The sequence below is a fragment of the Lepisma saccharinum genome, chromosome 30 (genome assembly GCF_977018435.1).
Source record: "Lepisma saccharinum chromosome 30, izLepSacc3.1, whole genome shotgun sequence".
Classification (NCBI taxonomy): domain Eukaryota; kingdom Metazoa; phylum Arthropoda; class Insecta; order Zygentoma; family Lepismatidae; genus Lepisma; species Lepisma saccharinum.
Genome location: NC_139258.1, coordinates 38,713,606 through 38,733,789, shown reverse-complemented (window position 1 = coordinate 38,733,789; position 20,184 = coordinate 38,713,606). Strand labels below are relative to the sequence as shown.

General features: G+C 37.4%; 2 protein-coding genes across 3 annotated transcripts in view; one reads left to right on the top strand and one right to left on the bottom strand.

Moving 5' to 3' along the window:
* LOC145981703 (techylectin-5A-like) overlaps positions 1 to 10,350 on the top strand; it is a 187,506-nt gene extending 177,156 nt beyond the window's left edge. Inside the window, exon 10 of one of the 2 annotated variants that reach the window (XM_083115104.1) lies at positions 9,594 to 10,350. In XM_083115104.1, the coding sequence (XP_082971230.1) occupies positions 9,594 to 9,725 (132 nt within the window). In that variant the 3' untranslated portion in view covers positions 9,726 to 10,350. The remainder of the gene's footprint in view (positions 1 to 9,593) is intronic. The other variant, XM_083115103.1, reaches the window with a different exon arrangement.
* Positions 10,351 to 10,781: 431 nt separating this feature from the next.
* On the bottom strand, positions 10,782 to 19,328 carry LOC145981682 (putative gustatory receptor 28b). Its single transcript, XM_083115072.1, has 4 exons — positions 19,264 to 19,328; positions 17,029 to 17,097; positions 15,444 to 15,533; positions 10,782 to 10,920 (listed from the first exon to the last, which is right to left on the bottom strand). Exons 2-4 carry the CDS (start codon positions 17,050 to 17,052, stop codon positions 10,807 to 10,809), a joined length of 228 nt encoding a protein of 75 aa, XP_082971198.1. The 5' UTR covers positions 17,053 to 17,097; positions 19,264 to 19,328; the 3' UTR covers positions 10,782 to 10,806.
* Between the last annotated feature and the right edge of the window lie 856 nt (positions 19,329 to 20,184).

Genomic DNA, 20,184 nt, shown 5'->3' with positions numbered 1-20,184 from the left:
GAGCTCATCCTTTGCACGAAGGGCGTGGGGGCTTCTCATCCTCGGTACGATCGAACGATGTTGGCAACTCGTACTCATCCTCGGTACGAGCAGTGTAGCCAACTCATCTCTTGCAAAAACGTTTCTGCATCATCCTCGTTACGAAGAACTCATTCTCGGTACGATCAGTGTAGCCAACTCACCTCTTGCAAATTAGGTCTTCTTGGTTCAGCCTCCTCTTTTACCAGACGGGGGCGTCTGAGAGAGAGAGAGAGTCTACTACTACGATGCATGTTGGATGGAAGTGTGTGTGGGTGACGTACAATATGCTCATCTAAACATAGACAAACTCTGGACAATGATGACCGATTGTGTGATTTTTTTTTTGCTTTCGCTTATAATCTAACTTTATTAATAAAAAAATAGAAAAATCTACTTTTACTTCTAGCAAATCCACACTAAAACTGCTCGGTGACTCGCTCGTTCTTCACGTCGTATGCGAACGTCTTCTCGGCGATGAGAATGACGCTGCAAACGGTGTCGTCGGGCAGGGCGTCGTGGAACTCACAGGCGATCTTGATGTTGGTCTGACCTGCCTCCTCTTCCAAGTGTTGATGACGAACATGGGGCTCCGGCTATGAACTCGTTGGGAGTGTAGTACACGTCCACCTTGCCGGAGGTCACCCTCTTGTACGCCGTATACGCCTCGTACAGTTTCAGGTAGTCGTCGTCTGCGATATTCAGGTTGAAGTTCTCGCGCGGGACGATCTCGTTCCAGCCGTTTTTGAGGTAGGTGTTCTTGATCTTGAAATTGTCGAACTGGCTGAAATCTTTCTCCTAGTTGTTGTCCCTCCCGGTCTGGAAGAGCACGGCCGCGAACTCTGACATGTCGTACTGAATGCTGTTGAATTGCGTGGTCACGTCGAATTCGAAATGATTGCCGGAAGCAGGTTTCTGTACGCACTGAAAACCGTAAAACTGGATGTGCAGTTTGGGATTTTTCAGGGTGTCGGACTTGTACTTGAGGGCTTAGTTGGTTTCGTATTCAACCACGGGCACGCGCAACTCCATGAATCGGATGAGACACTTGGCAGCGTAGGGTTGCGTGTTGAGGAGCGCAGTAATTCCGTCCGGTCACAAGCTGCTGTAACGCATCAGCGCGTCGTTGTCTTTGGCGGCTCTGCGGAAGGTGACGTGCAAACCACCCTTCATCATGATCTCCGCGATGTCGAAGAAGAAACCGGGTAGCAGGCTCATTGGAAACAGCATCGTGTGACTTTTGTTTTTGATCTTCGCGGTCACTTCGAATCCCCCTGCCTGATAGTAAGCGGCGTTAGCTTTGGATAGTTTCAGCGTTCTCACTGCCGTGAAAGTGATCCCGGGGTAGTCGACTCGATCGATGATGGTGTCGAGCTTCCTGACTTCCACCTGCGAGAACAAATACGGCACGAAGTTGTCAACGAGCCTCAGGTTCGGGTTAGTCGGGAAAGCCTCGCCATTTTCCTTCTTCACCACGTCGAATTTAATGTACAGGTCGGCTCTGTGAGGGTGGATGAATCCGTCTCCGACGTCCACGTCGAACTCAATTTCTCGGTTCGGTTCGTTGAGGTTCGCGAACGTGCGACGTTTCGGAGGAAAGGACTGCAGTTTGTGAGTCTCGATTTGCTCCATGATGGTTATTTATTACACGTTGATCTCCACGACGGCTGTCGTCGTTGCTCCGGCGAAATCCACCACCTCGCATTTCTCGATCGTCACCACCAATTCGATGTGGTCGATGCGGTTCCGGGACACGGGGAAGTAGACGGAAGAGAAGGCCATGAAGATGAACGGCTCCATGAATTCCGAGTTCGGTTTGAAAGTCGCGATTATCCCCGTCTGCTTGTGACTGCCGGTGACGTAGGCCTTGGTGATCATGCCTCTAGCCACGTCGCACTGCACTGCACATTTTTTAAGCAGCTTGCTCAAGGCGGCACGATGCTTTTGATGCTACGCGACGACTTAGCCCTTTTTCTCCAGGGCCGGGTTGTGACGTATCTGCTCTTCCAGCTCGGCTTTGTTTTTTTCCTCGCTATAACGATTTTCGCGATGGCCGCGCATCCGCCCGCCCGCTAAACTTTCCACGACTCCCAAAGCTGCCAGCATGGCCGGGGTACTGAATATGAAACCTTCGGTGTGAGTTTTCTTTGTCGAACGCTGCAATCTCCACAACTGAAGAGTGCTGATCGTTAAATTCATCCGCTTTCACCTTATAATCTTCCAATCGCTGGTTGAGAGTGAGAAAGATTAAAAAGGGAGAAATTTTCGTGATATAATTTCCAATTTTAATCCAATATATATATAGCCCCAATCCCACCACTGACTGACTCACTGACATAAATGTTCTCCATGAAAGAAGCCCCGGAGGCGAAAAATGCCCGATTACGACCCCCCATGAAATCGTCCCAAAAGGCCCAGAAAATTCAAAAATCTCTCAATCGGCCCTTCCTTAAGGGTGAAAATGCCCTTTTCTCACGTCCTTAGCAACCGTTGCCACGGGCATTTCTTTTGCACACATTGTTTCCTTCAATTCTTAATTGTCTAGCTGCATTATATTTCTCACAGATCAATAGCACACAGATGAATCAACTCGTGGTTTTGAAAAGGTGCCTGAAACAAAGGTGACATCTACATGATAAGGAGTTGCAGCCCAGATACAATTACGTATATATTGTTATACTTAATGCGTAAATATCTACATCGTGCTTGTTTTAACTAAATGTTTAGGGATATAATGACATGCAATTCCTTATAGCTTGCCGTGCCTGTTGTTGTCCATGGAAACGGACGTTGCTAGGGAACTTAAAGAAAGTTTATTTTCATCCCGGAAACTACTGTAAGGGAATTATGCTAGACTTTTCGAATTTCAAAATACGAGCATCAGAATTTTATTACAGAGGCAAGGTAGGAATTTGAGGGGAATGACGGAAAACGGTCATTATCCAATTACGTTAAAAAATGTGAAAATAACAAATACGTAAATATTGCATTTTCAATTTAGTCGCTATTCAATTCGTTAATGCAAAACATCCAACTACTTATCTTGAAACGGTTATTACTTACTCAGTTCATTATTAAGAAAATATACAATAATAGTTTGAATGTTTGTACGTTATTAGAGCCCATACACACATAAAGTTACTTTCTAAACTTTTCAAATTAACGAACTTGTACACATGTTCCCCATCATCCAATACAACATGCAGACATTTTCAAAGTCATTAAGATCTATGAAGAACCCCATCTATAACATGATTCGACCACAATGTGGCCGAAGGTCACGCATGCGAGCGTACAAGACGTGGCCAAAGGCCACGTCGAAAGTACGCGAGTCTAATTTAATATAACTCATCTCATGTAATTATCAGAACCTCTCTTTATAATTTAAATTAAAGTTTTATTCTGGCTTAAATCTCCTTAATTAAATTTCACATAAGTTGCTTTTTTTTTAAATATATACTTGACATAATTTAGAATATTAATGTTATGTGTTTAAATTGTTGATATCCTTCTGCAAGACAGTTTGCGTTTCTAACTTTACTGTCCCCCTCCTTCCTCTCTCTCATGCTATGTTATTTGAATTACCACATCTAGAAACGAAACTTAATATTCGGCCTGAATATTTGTTTACTTGCAAACCTTTCACGGAACACGCCCACTTCTAGATTTGACAACACAGGGGAGAAACACGTGTTTCTGTCATCCCTTTACTTGCCCCACTCTGCCCCAGTGTTAATGAGCTCACCTCCTAACCATTCGACACTAACGCCAGGGTTTGAAATAAGTTCGTGGATGTATACAAATATTTTGTAGATAAGACAGAACAGGTTTTGTGCTTCTATACACATATGAAATCACAAGCATTTCACTACTCTATGATTGGGGAAGGAAAATATCATTGCACCCGATGGAATTATCTGGTTTCGATAATGCATGTTTCTAAGTAGTATTAGTTGATTGTTTCTGCGGAAAAGTCCGTTTGATACCATAACCTATTTGGGCTAAAATTAAGCTATATTTTCATATATTCTGGTGGATTTAGCTAATTCTAATCATGCTACGAATTCTAAAATGCTCGTAATATGATGATTAACATTCTTGAATATCTAGCTTGGGAATATTCTACTCTCAGAGTCATGTGATACTCTGTTGATTGCTTGAAAGTGTACTTAACTTATACTTCAAACAACTCTACTGCCAGGTGGTTAGTTTTGTTTAAGAATGGTGCCAAGGTAGTTTTTTAAGATATGAATACTACTGACTACTTGATTACCAGTTATTTTTAAAACACCCTGTTTTGCTTATACCTAAGGTAGTTTCTTAAATAGTATTTTGGTTACTAATATTAAGAAAAAACTTTTGAGGCATCCTTAGTGAGAGACTAGTCTAGTCTAGTCTAGTAAATTAAACAACTAAAATTGTTCTGTGACTCTCTCATCCTTCACATCATATACAAAAGTCTTCTCTGCAATGAGAATAACACTACATAAAGTGTTGTAAGGCAGAGGCTCATGAAATTCACTTACAATTTTGATATTTGTTATATCATTGAGTACTACTTGTTTTCTTTTTGACTTGTCGATGACAAAAATTGGTCTGTGTGTCTTGAATTCACTGGGAGTATAGTATACATCTATGTTTCCTTCAGTTACTCTTTTGTAAGCAGTGTAAGCCTCATATAATTTAAGAAAATCATCTTGTGCTATGTCCAGATTATAATTTTCACGAGGGAAAATCTCATTACGTCCATTTTTAAGATAAATATTTTTAATCTTGCATTCATCAAATTTGCCAGAATCTCTTTCTTGACTGTTCTCTCTCCCAGTCTGGAACAACACAATTACAAAATCTGGCATATCATACTGTACAATACTGAATTGATTAGTAGCATCAAATTCGTAATGTTCACCAGACGCTGGTTTTTGGACACACTGGTAAGTGTAAAATCTAATAGGAACTTGTGGATTTTTTAGAATATTTGCTTTGTATTTGAGAGCATAATTAGTTTCATATTCTACTACTGGTATCCTCAGCTCCATGGTCTTGATGATACACTTGTCTGCTTCAGGTAAGCTGTTGCGTAATGTTGTACCATCGGAATTCAAAGTACTATAACGCATTAGTGTATTATTGTTATTAGCTGCCCTGCAAAAAGTGACCCTCAAACCACCTTTCCATATGATGTCCTTGTAGTCTGAGAAGAAACCTGGCAGCAGACGCATGGGGAACAGTACTGTGTGGTTTTTTTTGTCAGAATTTTGGTTCCTGCTAATATGTTGCATCTACTTTGGAAAATGTAAGTGTTCCTATGGCAGTAGAAGTAATACCAGGATAGTCTACTCTATCTATCACGGTACCATGTTTTCTAATTTCTACTTGAGAGAACAAGTGTGGTAAAAAAATATCTACTAGTTTTATGTTTTCACCAGGGGGAAGTGCTTCATTCATTTTTTATTGATTACTAAGTTAAACAGACCAAACAGGAAGACGGCAAAATTCACTAAACGTAGTACCATACTGTAGATGATTGCATGAAAAGTAGAAATTATAACAAGCACACGACTTTGCTTTTTGCTTTTGTGACTGATCTCGAAAGGATGTGCGAAAGGACAAAATCTTATGGACTGGACATAATTTACCACTACAGACGTTTATATAGAAACGCTAGAGTACTGTTAGCTTTCAAAATTCAGGTTATACTGTACTGTATGTTAAATATTTTGTTTTTGGTAAGCTTATCAAGTTACACTTATATCCATTTCAGGACAAATGTTGCAAAAACTCTCATATTTACTGTGTTCGCACCAACTACTAGCTAATTTTTAATAACATCATATTTGACTATAGCACTAGTACCAAAGAAATAGCTATATGTTATTTATAACTTGACCAAGGTACTAGGAATTAATTAACAAAGTTAGGTAAAAACAGTATTTTTTAAAAAATATATATATTGTTACTGCCTTCAAATTTTATGTTTTATGTTATTTAGTCAGTTCTTAAGCTCTATACATGATTAATAATTAATTAAATTAGTAATAAAACATCTGGTTTACACAATCTGGCATCCTTTTGATAACGAATAAAAGGAAAATCTTTCATTATTTTTTAAATTCTTTATGCTTATTTTGAAGAACCAAGGTAATTACTTTTACAGTTTAACTTAATTCTTAAGACTTGTTACAAATTTATGTGTCTAAGTTAGGTTGTTTAGAATGTATGAAAGTGTATAAAGTTGATATTTCTGCTGTCAGAGGAATTAACAACCATATTTTACAAAGAAAATTTATTGTTTACACTTTAATTACCTCATGTTGATTTGTTGATTTGTTGTTTTAAGTCCAATTTATGCACAGTAAGGCTAATCAGGACTGGACCGACAGTTCAAAGTGGGATCTGAACCACTTGTGCCTCCACAGGGTATCGAACTCGGGACCCCTTGATTACAAGGCGAAGACGCTACCACTGTGCCATCGGAGATGCCCCTTTAATTACTTCAATCAGAGACTAATATTTTACAGTAATTGAATCATTCAGTCCTAGTCAATACTTTACTGCATTAGAAAGTTGGCTTATTAATCTAATAAGTATGCTATTTTGCGCTATTCTAAGGCAAGTTTTGTTTAATTTACTGGCAAAGTTTTGCACAATTTTTGATATATTCAAACCGAACATTTGTACTTATTTACTGTATTTAATTTATATTTCTTGTAATTAACTTATGTTTCTTATAATTAACAAACTAAATACTTTGACATGAGCACACTCAGGTTTATACCCACATGTTCTCTCTCTTATGACTTTTTCAATATTTTACTATGAAGGTTGCACCTTAGCTATTAAAGCAACAGATGAGAACAGAGTTGGGAGACTGTTATCTGCCTTTTTCATGAGAGCTGCATGTGAACTGTATACATATTGAGCACTATTTAGTGCGTATGCTTATTTTCCATTAATTCTGCTAGACTGTAGAGAGTCTACAGTCCTTTTCAAATAGGTTATTTGTTTTTCATTTAATGTGTACTTTTTGGGAAGTTTTATGCTATGATGCAGTTTGTTGTAGAATATTTTGCATGGACTTTTCAGATATTGAGTGTCTATTGTTACGGTAGTAATTATGTTTCCTTCTTGTATTGTGTATTTGGCTATTTTTGGACAAGTGCAGAACTTAGAATAATTGCTATTGACTTATAGATCTATGAAGTTCTCCCGGAATAATCATTTACATGATCCCCTATACTACAGTCTGTACTTTGTTCTGAGTGCTTTCTTTTGAAGCCTTAGTATTCTGGTAGTATTATTAATGTAGAGGTAAATTACTCCGTAAATATATGTATTTTTCTGAAAAACTCCTAGTCGTTTTAGTAGGTATAAGTAAGATATTAGTTTACTGCAGATGTTGTTAATTTGCTATTGTTATGTGCAATGTATGGTGTAGCTTATTTGGAAAATTTGAATTCTGTACTGTAATTAGGATTGGCTGTCCCTTTTATTCCTATGTTGTTGTTGAGTTTGTCCATAAGCAAGCCCTGTTTTACTCTATCCTATGCCTTGGGATGGTCTAGATATATTGTATTTGCAGTTTCATGTTTCTCTAAGGTTTCTTCTATCTAATCTATTATTTGTGCTAGGCTGTGGTTTTGATATCCCTTTCTGGATTATATGTTGGTTTCTGTTTATCCTTGTTGCTGCTTGATATTTGAGTTACGTTGTTTGATTACCTATTATTTGTGCTATAGCTGTGCCTATTGATGTCCCTTACTGGATTCCATGTTGGTTTCTGTTTATCCTTGTTGCTGCTTTATATCTTGAAATCCCTTTGTGAGTTAAAAATGCAATACAAAATGTTGATTGAATAGTATAAATAGTGCTATTTGAGTTAAAAATAAGCCTAAATTTTAGTTAAAGTTGAAGAAACACACTTTGTGTGTCCAAAATATAATAAACAAACACGTTCATATCGTGTTATTTGAGTAAACAATAAAAATAAACTTGTAAAATAGGCAGTTAGAAGTTGAAAAACGCACTTTGTGTGCCCAAAATGCAATACAAACTCTTGCTTAAAACGTATAATTTGCGTTTATTTGGGAAAAATACGTGAACAATTGTGAAATATTGGACATAGAGTCAAAATCAGGTCACTCTTATATAGAAAATTACTCATTAACAGCCATCCTGTAGCTTAAAAAGCAAAGATCAAAAGGTCCGTGGTTCAAAACCCCGTAATGAAAGCAAATAGAGAATCGCATCTAGGTCTGATTGATTTGTTCCTAGTTCAGACAAATCCCTTACGCTTTAGGTCAAATAGTCTTTACAATGTTACAAAAGGAGGAAGAAAACCTCTAAGTTACTTCCTCAAAACAAAATTGGATCCTCAAAAAATCAATACAAACGTATTAAAATATTGGTGGCACGCGACTTCCATTTCAAATTATTATCCCATACAGTTCCGATAGGGGGACCGCTGGGAGCTAACAATGGCCCCTTTCTCCCTCTTAGCCCGGCGGCGATCCCTCATTTGGCAGGGGTGGCGGAGGAAATATTCTTATTTTGTGGTGCGAATTTCTTCCGCAAACTTATAGATGGCTCTCTGCGCGCGACCCAAACTTGCCTTTTTTAAGAGCAATTACTATTAATAACATGCATTCTGCTCATATACTTCGTTTTCATATGGGCTACATCGTTCAATTTCTTCGCCATTTAAATGCACATAGGCTACCCACAACCCTTCGAAATCCACAATTATACCAAATATGAGTCACCACCGACACCAAAATGGCATTTGATGATGTCATCGTCGACTGCAAGCTCGCATAAATAGCGAGAAACGTGTCCTCGTTAGTGAATATTGTTCCAACGTATTAACTTCGAGTTCCCACAACTGCATGAATCATACGTGAGTCATATCCGGCTGTAACACATATAACAAAAGCATAAACTGCCTTAGAATGGACCGAAACCGGGTTCCATAATAGTATATATTATACGCTAATGGAAAACCATTAATTCCAAGCTAGCACGCCAGCATGAATCATCCGTGAGTCATATCGGGCTGTAACGCATATATAAAGTACAACAATAGGGTTAGGGTAAAAATGGAATACATAATAGTAACTATTGTGCACTAATTGAAAATCAATAAATTCCCTCCCCCTCCCCCTACATTTTCCTCTTGATAAGTTAACAATAGCATCACCCCTCGATACTGGATAAAAAAAACCATTAATATCAATTAAAGAGGTATAAAATATGCTTTATCTCCAATCCCATCTACTATTCTTGCAATATAATTATGAATGTTGTAAGGAATGGGAGTCACATATTGTCAAATTCAAATATTTCAAATCCAATTTGGACCGAATTTATGTTTTCTACTGTAAGTCAATATATTTATATTTTACAAAATGCACTTGTTCCTGCGTGAGAAAGAACGTAGGACATTTTTACAAGTTTTGTAAGCTTAAATCAAATTCTTTACATATATAGAATTTAGCTACAAAAGTACAGTTGAAATTAAAAATATTGTATAATATTTCGTTATGACTATACATAACTAATTATATGTGTCTTTGCAGGCAAATTTAAATGGTAAATACCTCAAAGGGAATAACACTAGTCATGGTAAGGGTGTTAACTGGAAATATTTTCTGGGATTCGAGTACTCTCTGAAGGGGACACAAATGAAGACAAGGCCAAAGAAGAAGTGATGTCCAGTCGAGACTCATTATGGCAATCATTACGTTAAGAAAACAGAAGAATATGGATTATATAAGTCTCTCGAAGAAGTCGCGTGAAACAGGTTCAAGTTCTTGCAATATTAAATAATAATGTGCATTTTGTGTATCATAGCATTTTCACCTACCTATATTACTTTAATATATAATTTTGTAACAAATATCTGTGTATTTAAAGATGTTTGTAGCGAATATATTTAGTTTGTGACTGTCTTCTACGCTCACTAATGACAAGTATGTGCTTTTTTTCTGTTTTGCATACGTTTGTAAATTTGCAGGTACTCGCTGAATTCAGGGGCGCTGTATCAATGTCAATGTTTAGGGGTTCTTGATTTCGATTTGCTTTTGTTTGTTAGGAAGATTGGTTTTCAAGTAACGTCTTGTGTTTAAAAATGCAAATGATTTTATAAATAATTATTATAATTGAAATAATACCTTAAGAAATATAAATTGTGTTTTCAAATTCTTGCAACGTATATTATACTAGGTGTCACAGTTAAAAATAACCCGGCTCAAAGGCATTTGTCCATGAGCCAAATAACGGCTATATTTCACCTGTAAAATGGAATAGTCTATTGTAACATGAACCATGGTAGGTACTCAAGGTCATCAGTGTACACACTTACAGCGGAAAAAAATATCGGTGTTAAAACAACTCAGACAGTGGTCCCAGGAAGTCTACACCCCATTTTGGTCAACGTTTTACCTCAGTGGTGTTAAAAAGGTGTTGATTGGTACCATTTATCTGTGTTATTTCAACTCCACTGAGTTTAAACGTTGACCAAAATGGGGTGTAGACTTCCTGGGACCACTGTCTGTGTTGTTTTAACACCGATACTTTTTTCAGTGTATTTTTTTTTCATGATCCTTGGCATGCAACTGTTAATCGAAGCCGGGTTACTTTTTACTTTGACACCCTTTATAATATTATGGAAAACCCAGTTCCCATATTTTATGAACTACTGTATATATTCAGTGTAATGTGCAGTTGCAAGTTATTACATTCATTTAATTTAGTAGTTCCTTGCTAGTTCTTTTACATATTGGAGAAATTTCAGGTAGAAGTGAGGTACTGCTCTGTTGAGTCATCTGACACTGATGTTTCACCTCTGCTGGTGGTCTTGAATTGAATCAAGATCACAATGTACGTCATGAGGGAAGATGCAATCTGAGAAAAAAATATTATAACTATATTCATGTTCCATAAATTGCCACAATTTATATTATAATCATAAATGTGTGATAAAAATTCTTAACATTTTCTTTTTCAAAATTAAAATCTTTAAAATTGGTGTATTTGAAATTTCAAAGAGGAAGATACTGCTGTCTTATAATCAAGAGGTCCCAGGTTCGATCAGCGAAAGCATATGCGCAGTGGTTCTGTTGTCACTTTTAAACTGAAGATCCAGTCCCGAGTAGCCTATCTGAGCATGAAGTGGACACAAAACAAACCAAGAGACAAGAATTAGTAGTTGTAGTATAGTAAAGTAAATAGTAATGATACATATATATGAATTGGTGAGACCAAGAAGGGAAAGATTCCACTCGACCTTACTTTCGGGAAATCAAAAATAAACCTCATAGAAACAACCAAAACTAAAATAAACATTTATTTTAGCTCTGATATGTAATCAAAGTATTCAGCCCATTTTGTTCAAAAAGTGGTATCTTTCCCTTCTTGGTCTCACCGGTTCATATATATATATATATATATATATATATATATATGTGTGTGTGTGTGTGTGTATGTGGGGGGTGGGGGGTGTATGTATATATCTCGTTGCACATGTAGGTGTGTTACATTCTGACCATAAGTAGATGACTATTCTAAATGGCCGTACATTTGGAAAATGAGTTTAGGGTGGGAAGTGAGTTGATTTTGTTTTTTTTTGGTCCAAAAATGTTTCGTCTATCCAGAGTCATAGTGAAATGGTGGAAGTTCATAGTGAAGGTGTGATGTCAAGGCAGCACGTGATGAAATAGTATTGTGCATTTGAAAAGACCCAGTAAGAATTTCAAAGTGTTTCCATCAGCCAGACAAGTTCTTGATACGATTTTCAGAGACATGTATGGCACCCTACTTGTGGAATATCTCGAACATAGACGCACTGTTAATGTTGATGCCTATTGCCAGATACTTGAGCATTTAGGGAGGGCCGTCAGAAGGAAACTGCCAGGTTTTCTACACAGTGGAGTGACCATTATTGACGATAATGCACGTCTCCATACATGTCAAACCGTTCCTTATTTGCGAAGGTTTCACAGGCAAACATTGGACAACAATCTCCAAACCTCTAAAGTCATAGTCGTGAGAACTTATGTCCGGACTGACTACACGGATGGTGTTTTAGCACCTCCCAACCCTGCCGCTCAAGCTGTTGGCCCCTGAATTTTCAACAAGGTAGCACAATCGGATGTCACGCCAGAAATGTTGCTCGTTTCCAACGAATCACTAGACGAAGGTGATTCTCCAGAAAGTTAATGTAATATTCATTGATTACGGTAACTCCCTTCGGCACTGTGAGACAAAGGAGAAGGCCTTCGTAGTCGTAGGCAAAAATAATCATCGTCTTAATATAATGTTGCTGTGTGGAGCACAACTTCACGAAGATTTAAATCTGGAGATGCTGCAGGGATTTATGCTAAGGGAGAAGCATAGATTTAAGCACATACCACATAATCACACGAACCCAACGATCCACAACATCAGACAAGAAGAACCAAGTCGAAGAATGAACAAGCTATCGAGGCTTAATTCAACAAATTGTCACAAGATGAAATTTATCTTTTCCAGAATTTTTAAAACAATCTATATTCCCATATTACTCTGTAAAACAGAATAATATATTACGAACGGCCCAAACGGATACCTACGAAGAACAATCGGAAAAACAAGAAGGGTTGGGTTCTGAAATATCTATTACAAACTAGCTACAAAGATAAAAAAACATTATTGGGGACAATATACAGGAAGGGACTACAATAGTTTGGGTATGTTTCTAGAATGGAGGAAGTCAGCAAGTCTAAGCAGGTGCCAGAGGCAAGACCGGAAGTGAAAATAAGAGAGGAAAGTGGGAAGACTATGTGTGGAAAGGATGGAATAAAGAAAGCGAAAACAGCACTGGAAATCCGAAAACTTGTAACGTTCCGACGAGCCGATCCGTCATGATCAACACATATCAACAGGTGAATGACTATGAAGAACGACGCATAGCGTTACACAAAATTGGGAAGGAAAACATAACAACTGATGAGGGAAAACGCTCAAAATCAAAATAAAACAAATACCATCCTTTTAAAATCATCATTGCTTAGCTGCATGGCTGGGGAGAGACCTGCGCTCGATCGCCAGCTCTAAACTTCGAAGGAGACGAAGAAAGTGAGCGGAAACATCCTTCGCGACACTTTAGGCTGCTCTCATACTGAACTAGGCTTCGTGGCGGTTCCTCTCTCGAACCTTTAGGCCACCCTCTGTCGTCAGCGTCCTCGAGCATAAATCGCCTTCGAAAAACTATACAATCGCAGCTATTACATTTAAAAAAATCACGAAGACAAAGCGTCCATCCTCATCTTTACCTTCCTATTTCTTCAATCACCTTTCAATATCCTATGTCATCTGTTTCTTCACCTCGGCTAAAACTCAGTGGGCTAATGGGATACTCTGACCCCTCTCAGGTACGGGTATAGTAGTAGAAATACGTGGGATATGAAGCTTCGACTGTTATGTACTAAATCATTTTACAGGCTATGGAAAAGGGAGATTTTATAAATGAATAACATCTGTTTCTGAAGAAAGGTCTGCGTCTTCAGTAGGCTTCTTTATGGGCAATTATTTTCCTGAAGATGGTTTATTTTCAAGATACTTTTATAAATTTACATCTTAGTTACAGATCTCCATAAATAAAGGACAGAACAGATTTCCTTCTTATAATTAAATCTACGAGACTTTTGCAGTTTATTTACATAATATGGATCAAGCTGTCATATCAGTTATATAAAGACGACCAGGCGCTTGCTTGGAACTTTATGAACACTCCTTGACATAATGAAGCATAACTTTGACGTGACTGGCGAAGGTTTTAAGTATTGACTCCGATCTTAATATAAATTGGGCATTATGGTCTGGCTTCAAGATATATGCAGAAATACAAACGGTTATAATTCGTAAAATATTAGAGACATCGACTTGATATCGGGTATGGCAACATGTTAGCATGTTCACAGGGCGAAACCTAACCATGCCAGATATCAATAATGAATAACCTGATCAATAAATAATAATCATGGAGACGAAATAATCTGAACTTATTCTTCCGTATGATGGCATGTTAGCATGCCCACAGGGCGAACCTACTCATACGGCAGAATAACATTAAGTCCTGTTGCTTTATGCAAAAATTGAAAATATATTACGTATATGTTTCGAAGAAATCAAACTGAATTATCACAAAGTTGAAAGAAATCGTAAATTAACTTATTCTCACGCATGGTGACATGTTAGCATGTCCACAGGGCGAACCTATACCCATGCGTCAGAATAACAGTAAGTTCTGAGTCGAAATTTAACATTATTTTGTGAAGATTTTATTTAAAATTTCAGAAAACTTCAAAATAAAGTTGAAATGAACTTATTCTTTCGTATGGTGACATGTTAGCATGTCCACAGGGCGAACCTACCCATACGACAGAATAACTATGTCTCTAAGCTAATTTGGGAACGAAGACTGAGTTCTTGAACCCTCCCATAAAGGGAGCTGAGTATTTAAGATGTTAATCCATCGGAGTCGGTGATGAAAATGCCCCTGAATTAGGTTCCGTAGCTGTATTTATACCCCCGCATGTCAAGCAGAGCGCCTCCCGTGACACAAAAGATAAACATAGCTACAGCTGTGATATGCAGAACTAATTTGTGTATAATGGCAATATTCTGAAGATTAAACAGTATGTTCCATAAGGTTCATTTTTCTATGTCTAAAACAACAATAATGATCCTTGTAGTTTCTATAATATTATCTACTACAAAGTTGTCACATTCTTAAAAACTTCTTTCCAATGTCCATAAGGCTTATATTACTAATAACTCCAACTGAAATTTAGCTCTTATGGCTGTCATAATACAAGTAGTTTGATTCTAAAACTGAGAACACATACTTTTGACTAATTGTCAACAATGAAAGCTTTTGCTTTCACGAAGCTTGCAAATAACAAATTCTAAACTTCTCGAATGATAGAATTAGGTCATTAGTTCAAATATTAAATAACCTTTTTTCATAACGTTTTTAACAGTGAATATATAAAAAGTAAAATAATTAAGAATAATATTAAATATGACCGAATCCTTGATATGGTTCGGGAGGATCATATCAATCTTGCCTTGGACCAAAAAATCGTACAAGTAGTGGATGGAAATATCTGACGTCATGGTAAAAGGGAATGGAGAAAAAGAAGAAGAGTAAATACAGAAGGCTTTTTTTCGCTAGCCTATGCTTGTTTATTACTTGATCATTCCAGGATGTTGAAGAACTCTGACAGAAACAGGCGTCCATGCGTTAAATTTATTGTTCTTGAAGGAAACCTTTCCTATCATCATTTTACATTATTATGTATACTACAAACTAAAGGTGGAAAAGTAGGATTACTTAAAAGTAAACATGTTTCATAGTATTTTTAGAGCACACCCTATATACTTACTGAATGTAGGAGGGTCATGTCCAGAGGAAACATCCCATACGCTGTGAGACGCATCTTCCTCTGCGATAATTCAGAGGCAAAAAGTTGAAGCTGGAAAGAAGAGTATATTGTCTTTCTCACTCTCAAAAAGCAATGTTATGAATTATCTTTAAATTATTAACTTTGTTATTCAATGTCGCAGGAGCCTTTTTAATGTGTGTGTGTGTCTGCCAGAGTGCGTGTGTGTCTGCCAGAGTGCGTGTGTGTCTGCCAGAGTGAGTGTGTGTATTTTTGATTTGATGTTTTCCCGAAACTGCTTTCCATAGCGTGATTCTAAGATAAACTAATCTAGCGTAGATGGCAGTGTTTCATCGAACATAGATTCGATTTTCTTTGCGACCGAATTCGCCAGAAATGTGGTGCCTTGCGCTTTTCAATCTTAATTTCTTGGAATGTTAAGTTGGCAATAGTGAACTCAAAAAATATCACAATGTGAAATCTTTGGCTTCAAAATCTGTGCCTCTGTCAGCCCGGCAGCCATATTGAATATAACAGTCAGTTACCAGCCAGAGTTGTAGTAGGAAGAAGTGACAGGGCACTGCATTGTCTTTTACCATTTTAACCTTTTTAACCTAACTTACCTCCCATGTTTTAAACTTTGACTATTCTTGTCTTATCTCCTGATGAAGCCACATGATTTGGTGAAAACTAGAGGAAAGCAGTAAGTACATGCCAAAACTGGACTTCATTAGCCTTACTTACCTTCTAAATAGTTAATGGATTGTTTATAACAAGCAAATAGTATAATGCAAGCTGGCCTGGTGCAATAATTATCAATTGTCAATAAATGCTCTGCATGTAAGACATTAGTTAGCAACTGCAGGTCATGTACGTCATGTTCACTGATAATATCTTTGTATATAATTTTATAGCCGTCTGCCACACATAGTAAACTGAATGCATCAAATCTATTGATGCATCAGAAACGCATCAATTTATTCACTAAAGTGTGTCTTATGGTCTCTGCGAAATATCAGGTATGCAGTCTGATGGATTTTTGTGCATTTTTGTACATCTTAAAGGTAACCTCATACGATGCAAGTGATTATTTATTTCTACTGAGATACACTTTAATGCATCAGTTGATGCATTTTATGCACCTTCCTGCATCTTTCTCGATGATGCATTTAAACATTTGTTCTTAGTTTTAGACTGTATGCATTCTTTGTTTAAGATGATGCATTTAGTTTGATGTGTGCATGCGGGAGACGCGGGTTCGATTTCTGAGATGAGTGATTTCCAGTTGGAAATTTTCAAGCAATGCCCCTCTGAGTTCACTCAGCCTCTAAAACTTGTTACTCATGGACAACCCTAGGGGACAAAGGCTGCCGGACATCCCGAAAAGAACACCATTGCCCTGAATGGCAAATGAACTAGGACCACAGAAAGCGAAATCAGATGACACTGAAAGCGTTCGGTCACCGAATTAGTATAATGTGTCTTGAATCTTGAAATGCATTTAATTCTGAAACGCTTGTAAAAGTACTCCTGCAACAGTTTACAACAACGTCGATAATTTTGAATGTTTAACATATATTCTACTTACTTCTTGCTGCATATCTGAATCCATATCTCTTGCAATAAGAGCATGCAAGATAGCTTCTGTTGAATTCGCCTAAAGAAATCAGTAAATATGTTAATTTTTTACATGTATATTACTTTCTTTTGTACAAACACACATGTATATACACAGAATTATATATAAGAGATTCCCATCAAATACAAGTCTAATTTGAAAATAAGTACATGAATATTTGAAAAAAAATTAATGGCACCGTCAAATGACCAATAAAAGGATGATACATACAAAAAATTGGATTTGAGAAGAATTAGATGAAAATATAGTTGTGAGTGAGGGTGACCACCAAATTATAAAGCCTATATTCCCATACAAATTGCAAATTGTCTATAGATTCCGTCCATTGTTTCTTCTTTAAGACTGTAGTGGTCGTGTGAATCACTATTATGATCCATGGAATATTTTCGTTTTTACCCATTATTGGTCAAAATGTATCTAGTTTTATAGCGAGAATGTCCTTTCTGATGTATTCTGGTTCACGTAACAAAAAATCATAAGTTATTTCACTCAATATATTGTAGTAGGGAGGAATTTATTGGAGTAGTGCATTACATTTCGATGTGATGAAACCAAACAAAAATACATAGGTATCTTAGAATTTTACTTTTCTTATTTTCTTTTCTAAAAAAAATTAAAATAGGTTTTCGGATGTCTGGACACACTCACTCCATGCATTTATAACATATTTTAGAAATACGTACTTATATCCGTAGACATATTTCGTATCCAAAAACACTCCCGTCAATGGTCGCGAGCAGTGGCGGCGATTGGGTTCCAAAACACTGGGGGAGGGGGTGGATTGGCAAGCATAGTTTACTTTCCCTTGGTATATAAGGTTTATTAGCATAGTATGGGAACAAAAGTGCAAAAAGTGGGGGACAGTTGCCCCCCTCGCACCCCCTAATCGCCGCCAATGGTAGCATGGATAATTATTGTGCTCCACTAAAATATGAGCTCTAATAACAAGTCAACAATGGATATTTTTCCAATATCGGTCTAACGAACATAGTCCCTGGACTGTTCCAAGAAGGTAGACTGGGAGCCAAGATCAAGAGTGTTGCCCCTGTGAAAATATACGAGTGGATCACTATTGTGATCCGTGGGAACACTGCAGTGTTAAATATTTTGTAACTAAATCGAATTCAATAAAAAAATTCTCAAAGTGTGTAACTTACCTCGTCACAAGTTGCTGACGACGCCACAGCAAGCCACGACACCCGTGCAAGAAATATGGCTAGCGCAACTGTGTATGTGAAAATATCGTAGAAGTCCGTGAAGAGTATTGAAATAATAATGGCGTTTAATAAGAATAAACTAGTTAGAAAAATGTTCAAGACGTGCGTCAGCAAGGTAAATGAATTCTCTCTTATGAAATGCGTCAGAATAGTGCTAAACTTCTCGTGAAGCCTTCTGCAGGAGTGGATTTTCTTGCAATGCGAAGGAATGCATCGAAGTCTTTTAGAACTTAGCCAAGCTTCAATCGCAATCTTAGTGTTCAGGAAGAAGAAATAATCTCTCATAACATACAGAATATCTAAAAACCATATCTCAATTATCACATGCTGGGAGTACATGACGTAGAAGCTGAGAACTATGAAGACATTTGCAATGTGGTGCTTAGAGAAAGTGCAATATAATTCAATGAAGAGTATGAAAATCAATGAACCAAAGACAATACCGTATCTAAAACTTCTCTTCCTTAACGTACAATGATACGTTTTAACATCATACGACAAGACACTGGTTACCTCGGAAACACATTGCAAAACAGTACTAATACTTAATACCGATTTTCGGACGAAGAAAATGGTTCCAGCAGTGCAGATAAGCACTGGAAAACAGTCCAAGAATCCTATGAATATAGAGGAAGCATCATTCTTATTTTTGTAAGAAAGCACTTTAAGTACGAAAGGTGGAATATTAGTAACAACGATAAAAGCATAACACAATATTCTAGCCACTAATAAAAGCAAAAGTGATCCTTTATTGCTCTTGTAGGTTCCAGAAAGTGGGATAATGCCAACCACATAAGAGATGAAATAAAGATACTTAAAATGTGAGATGATATTCATTCTCTTTTGGAGAATGCGAAGAGTTGAGATACACTAACGAACCTAACTTCAACTTAGGAAAATCTCATTATTAAGGGCGAGCATAATTGTGTGTAAATATAAATTAAATATTACTTCATCTTCCACTTACAAATTGTCACAATCCAATCAGCATTCAATTTTAGTCTGTTTACTTTGCTTGTTGAAAGTCATAAAACTCTTTTCACGAATACATGACAACGCCCTTGGTTGGAAAATCAACAATGCTTAAAATGGAATCGATTGCAAAATAATGTTTTCGCTAACAATGGAATAACAGGAAACGAATATTCAGCTAAATCCTGCCAGTTCTACACGTATATTGAACACGTGTATTCTAACCTGTCTTCTGATTGATTCATTGATTCATTGATTTGTTTCATTTTACTTCGCTTTTAGTGCCACTTTTGGCTAATTGTGAAGATGGGGATGAATGATGATATCATGAAATTGATGAATGGACACTCACAAACATTCATGCCCAGACCGGGATTCGAATACGGGATCCCTGGCGTCGTAGCGCGATGTGCTAACCACTTCGCCAGGAGGCCGGCTAACCTGCAATCTGAGATACATTCCGTGCGTTGTGGACAACTAGTCACATTTTGAATCCCTATGAGACACAAACGTTTCCTGCTTTTGAATAAAACTGTTTCTTTCATATCATTTTTCTTGTTATTTAACGTCGTCTTTCTTCCACATTTGGCTAATCGCGACGATGAGGATGGGTTGTGATATAATGACATTGATGATGGTACAGTATTAGGAAAAAAGGCCTTCCCCCACAGTCAGTAATTTAGAAGGTAGGCAACACACATTGCACCTTTCGATGAATCGGGTACTTACGTCTGTCTCAACAGCAGCATGTCTTCCATGCAAAAATAAAAGGCAGCAGGCAGGAAATGTAAGAAGATCACGTGACTATACCGCCGGTTTCCGAGTCAAGTCGCAGAACCAGCAAGAGCTGCACGTATATATCCGAAAATGATTAGCTTAAAACACGCTGAAAAATCGCGAATTTATTATTACAAAG

Bases quoted from the DNA above. Each gene is read 5' to 3' on its own strand.
- LOC145981682 (XM_083115072.1), bottom strand. From the start codon at position 17,052: ATGGATTCAGATATGCAGCAAGAA. The intron at 15,534-17,028 runs GTAAGTAGAATA...TCTTCTTTCCAG, and splicing joins ATTCAGATATGCAGCAAGAA to CTTCAACTTTTTGCCTCTGA. The intron at 10,921-15,443 runs GTAAGTATATAG...TTTTTTTCTCAG, and splicing joins ACATGACCCTCCTACATTCA to ATTGCATCTTCCCTCATGAC.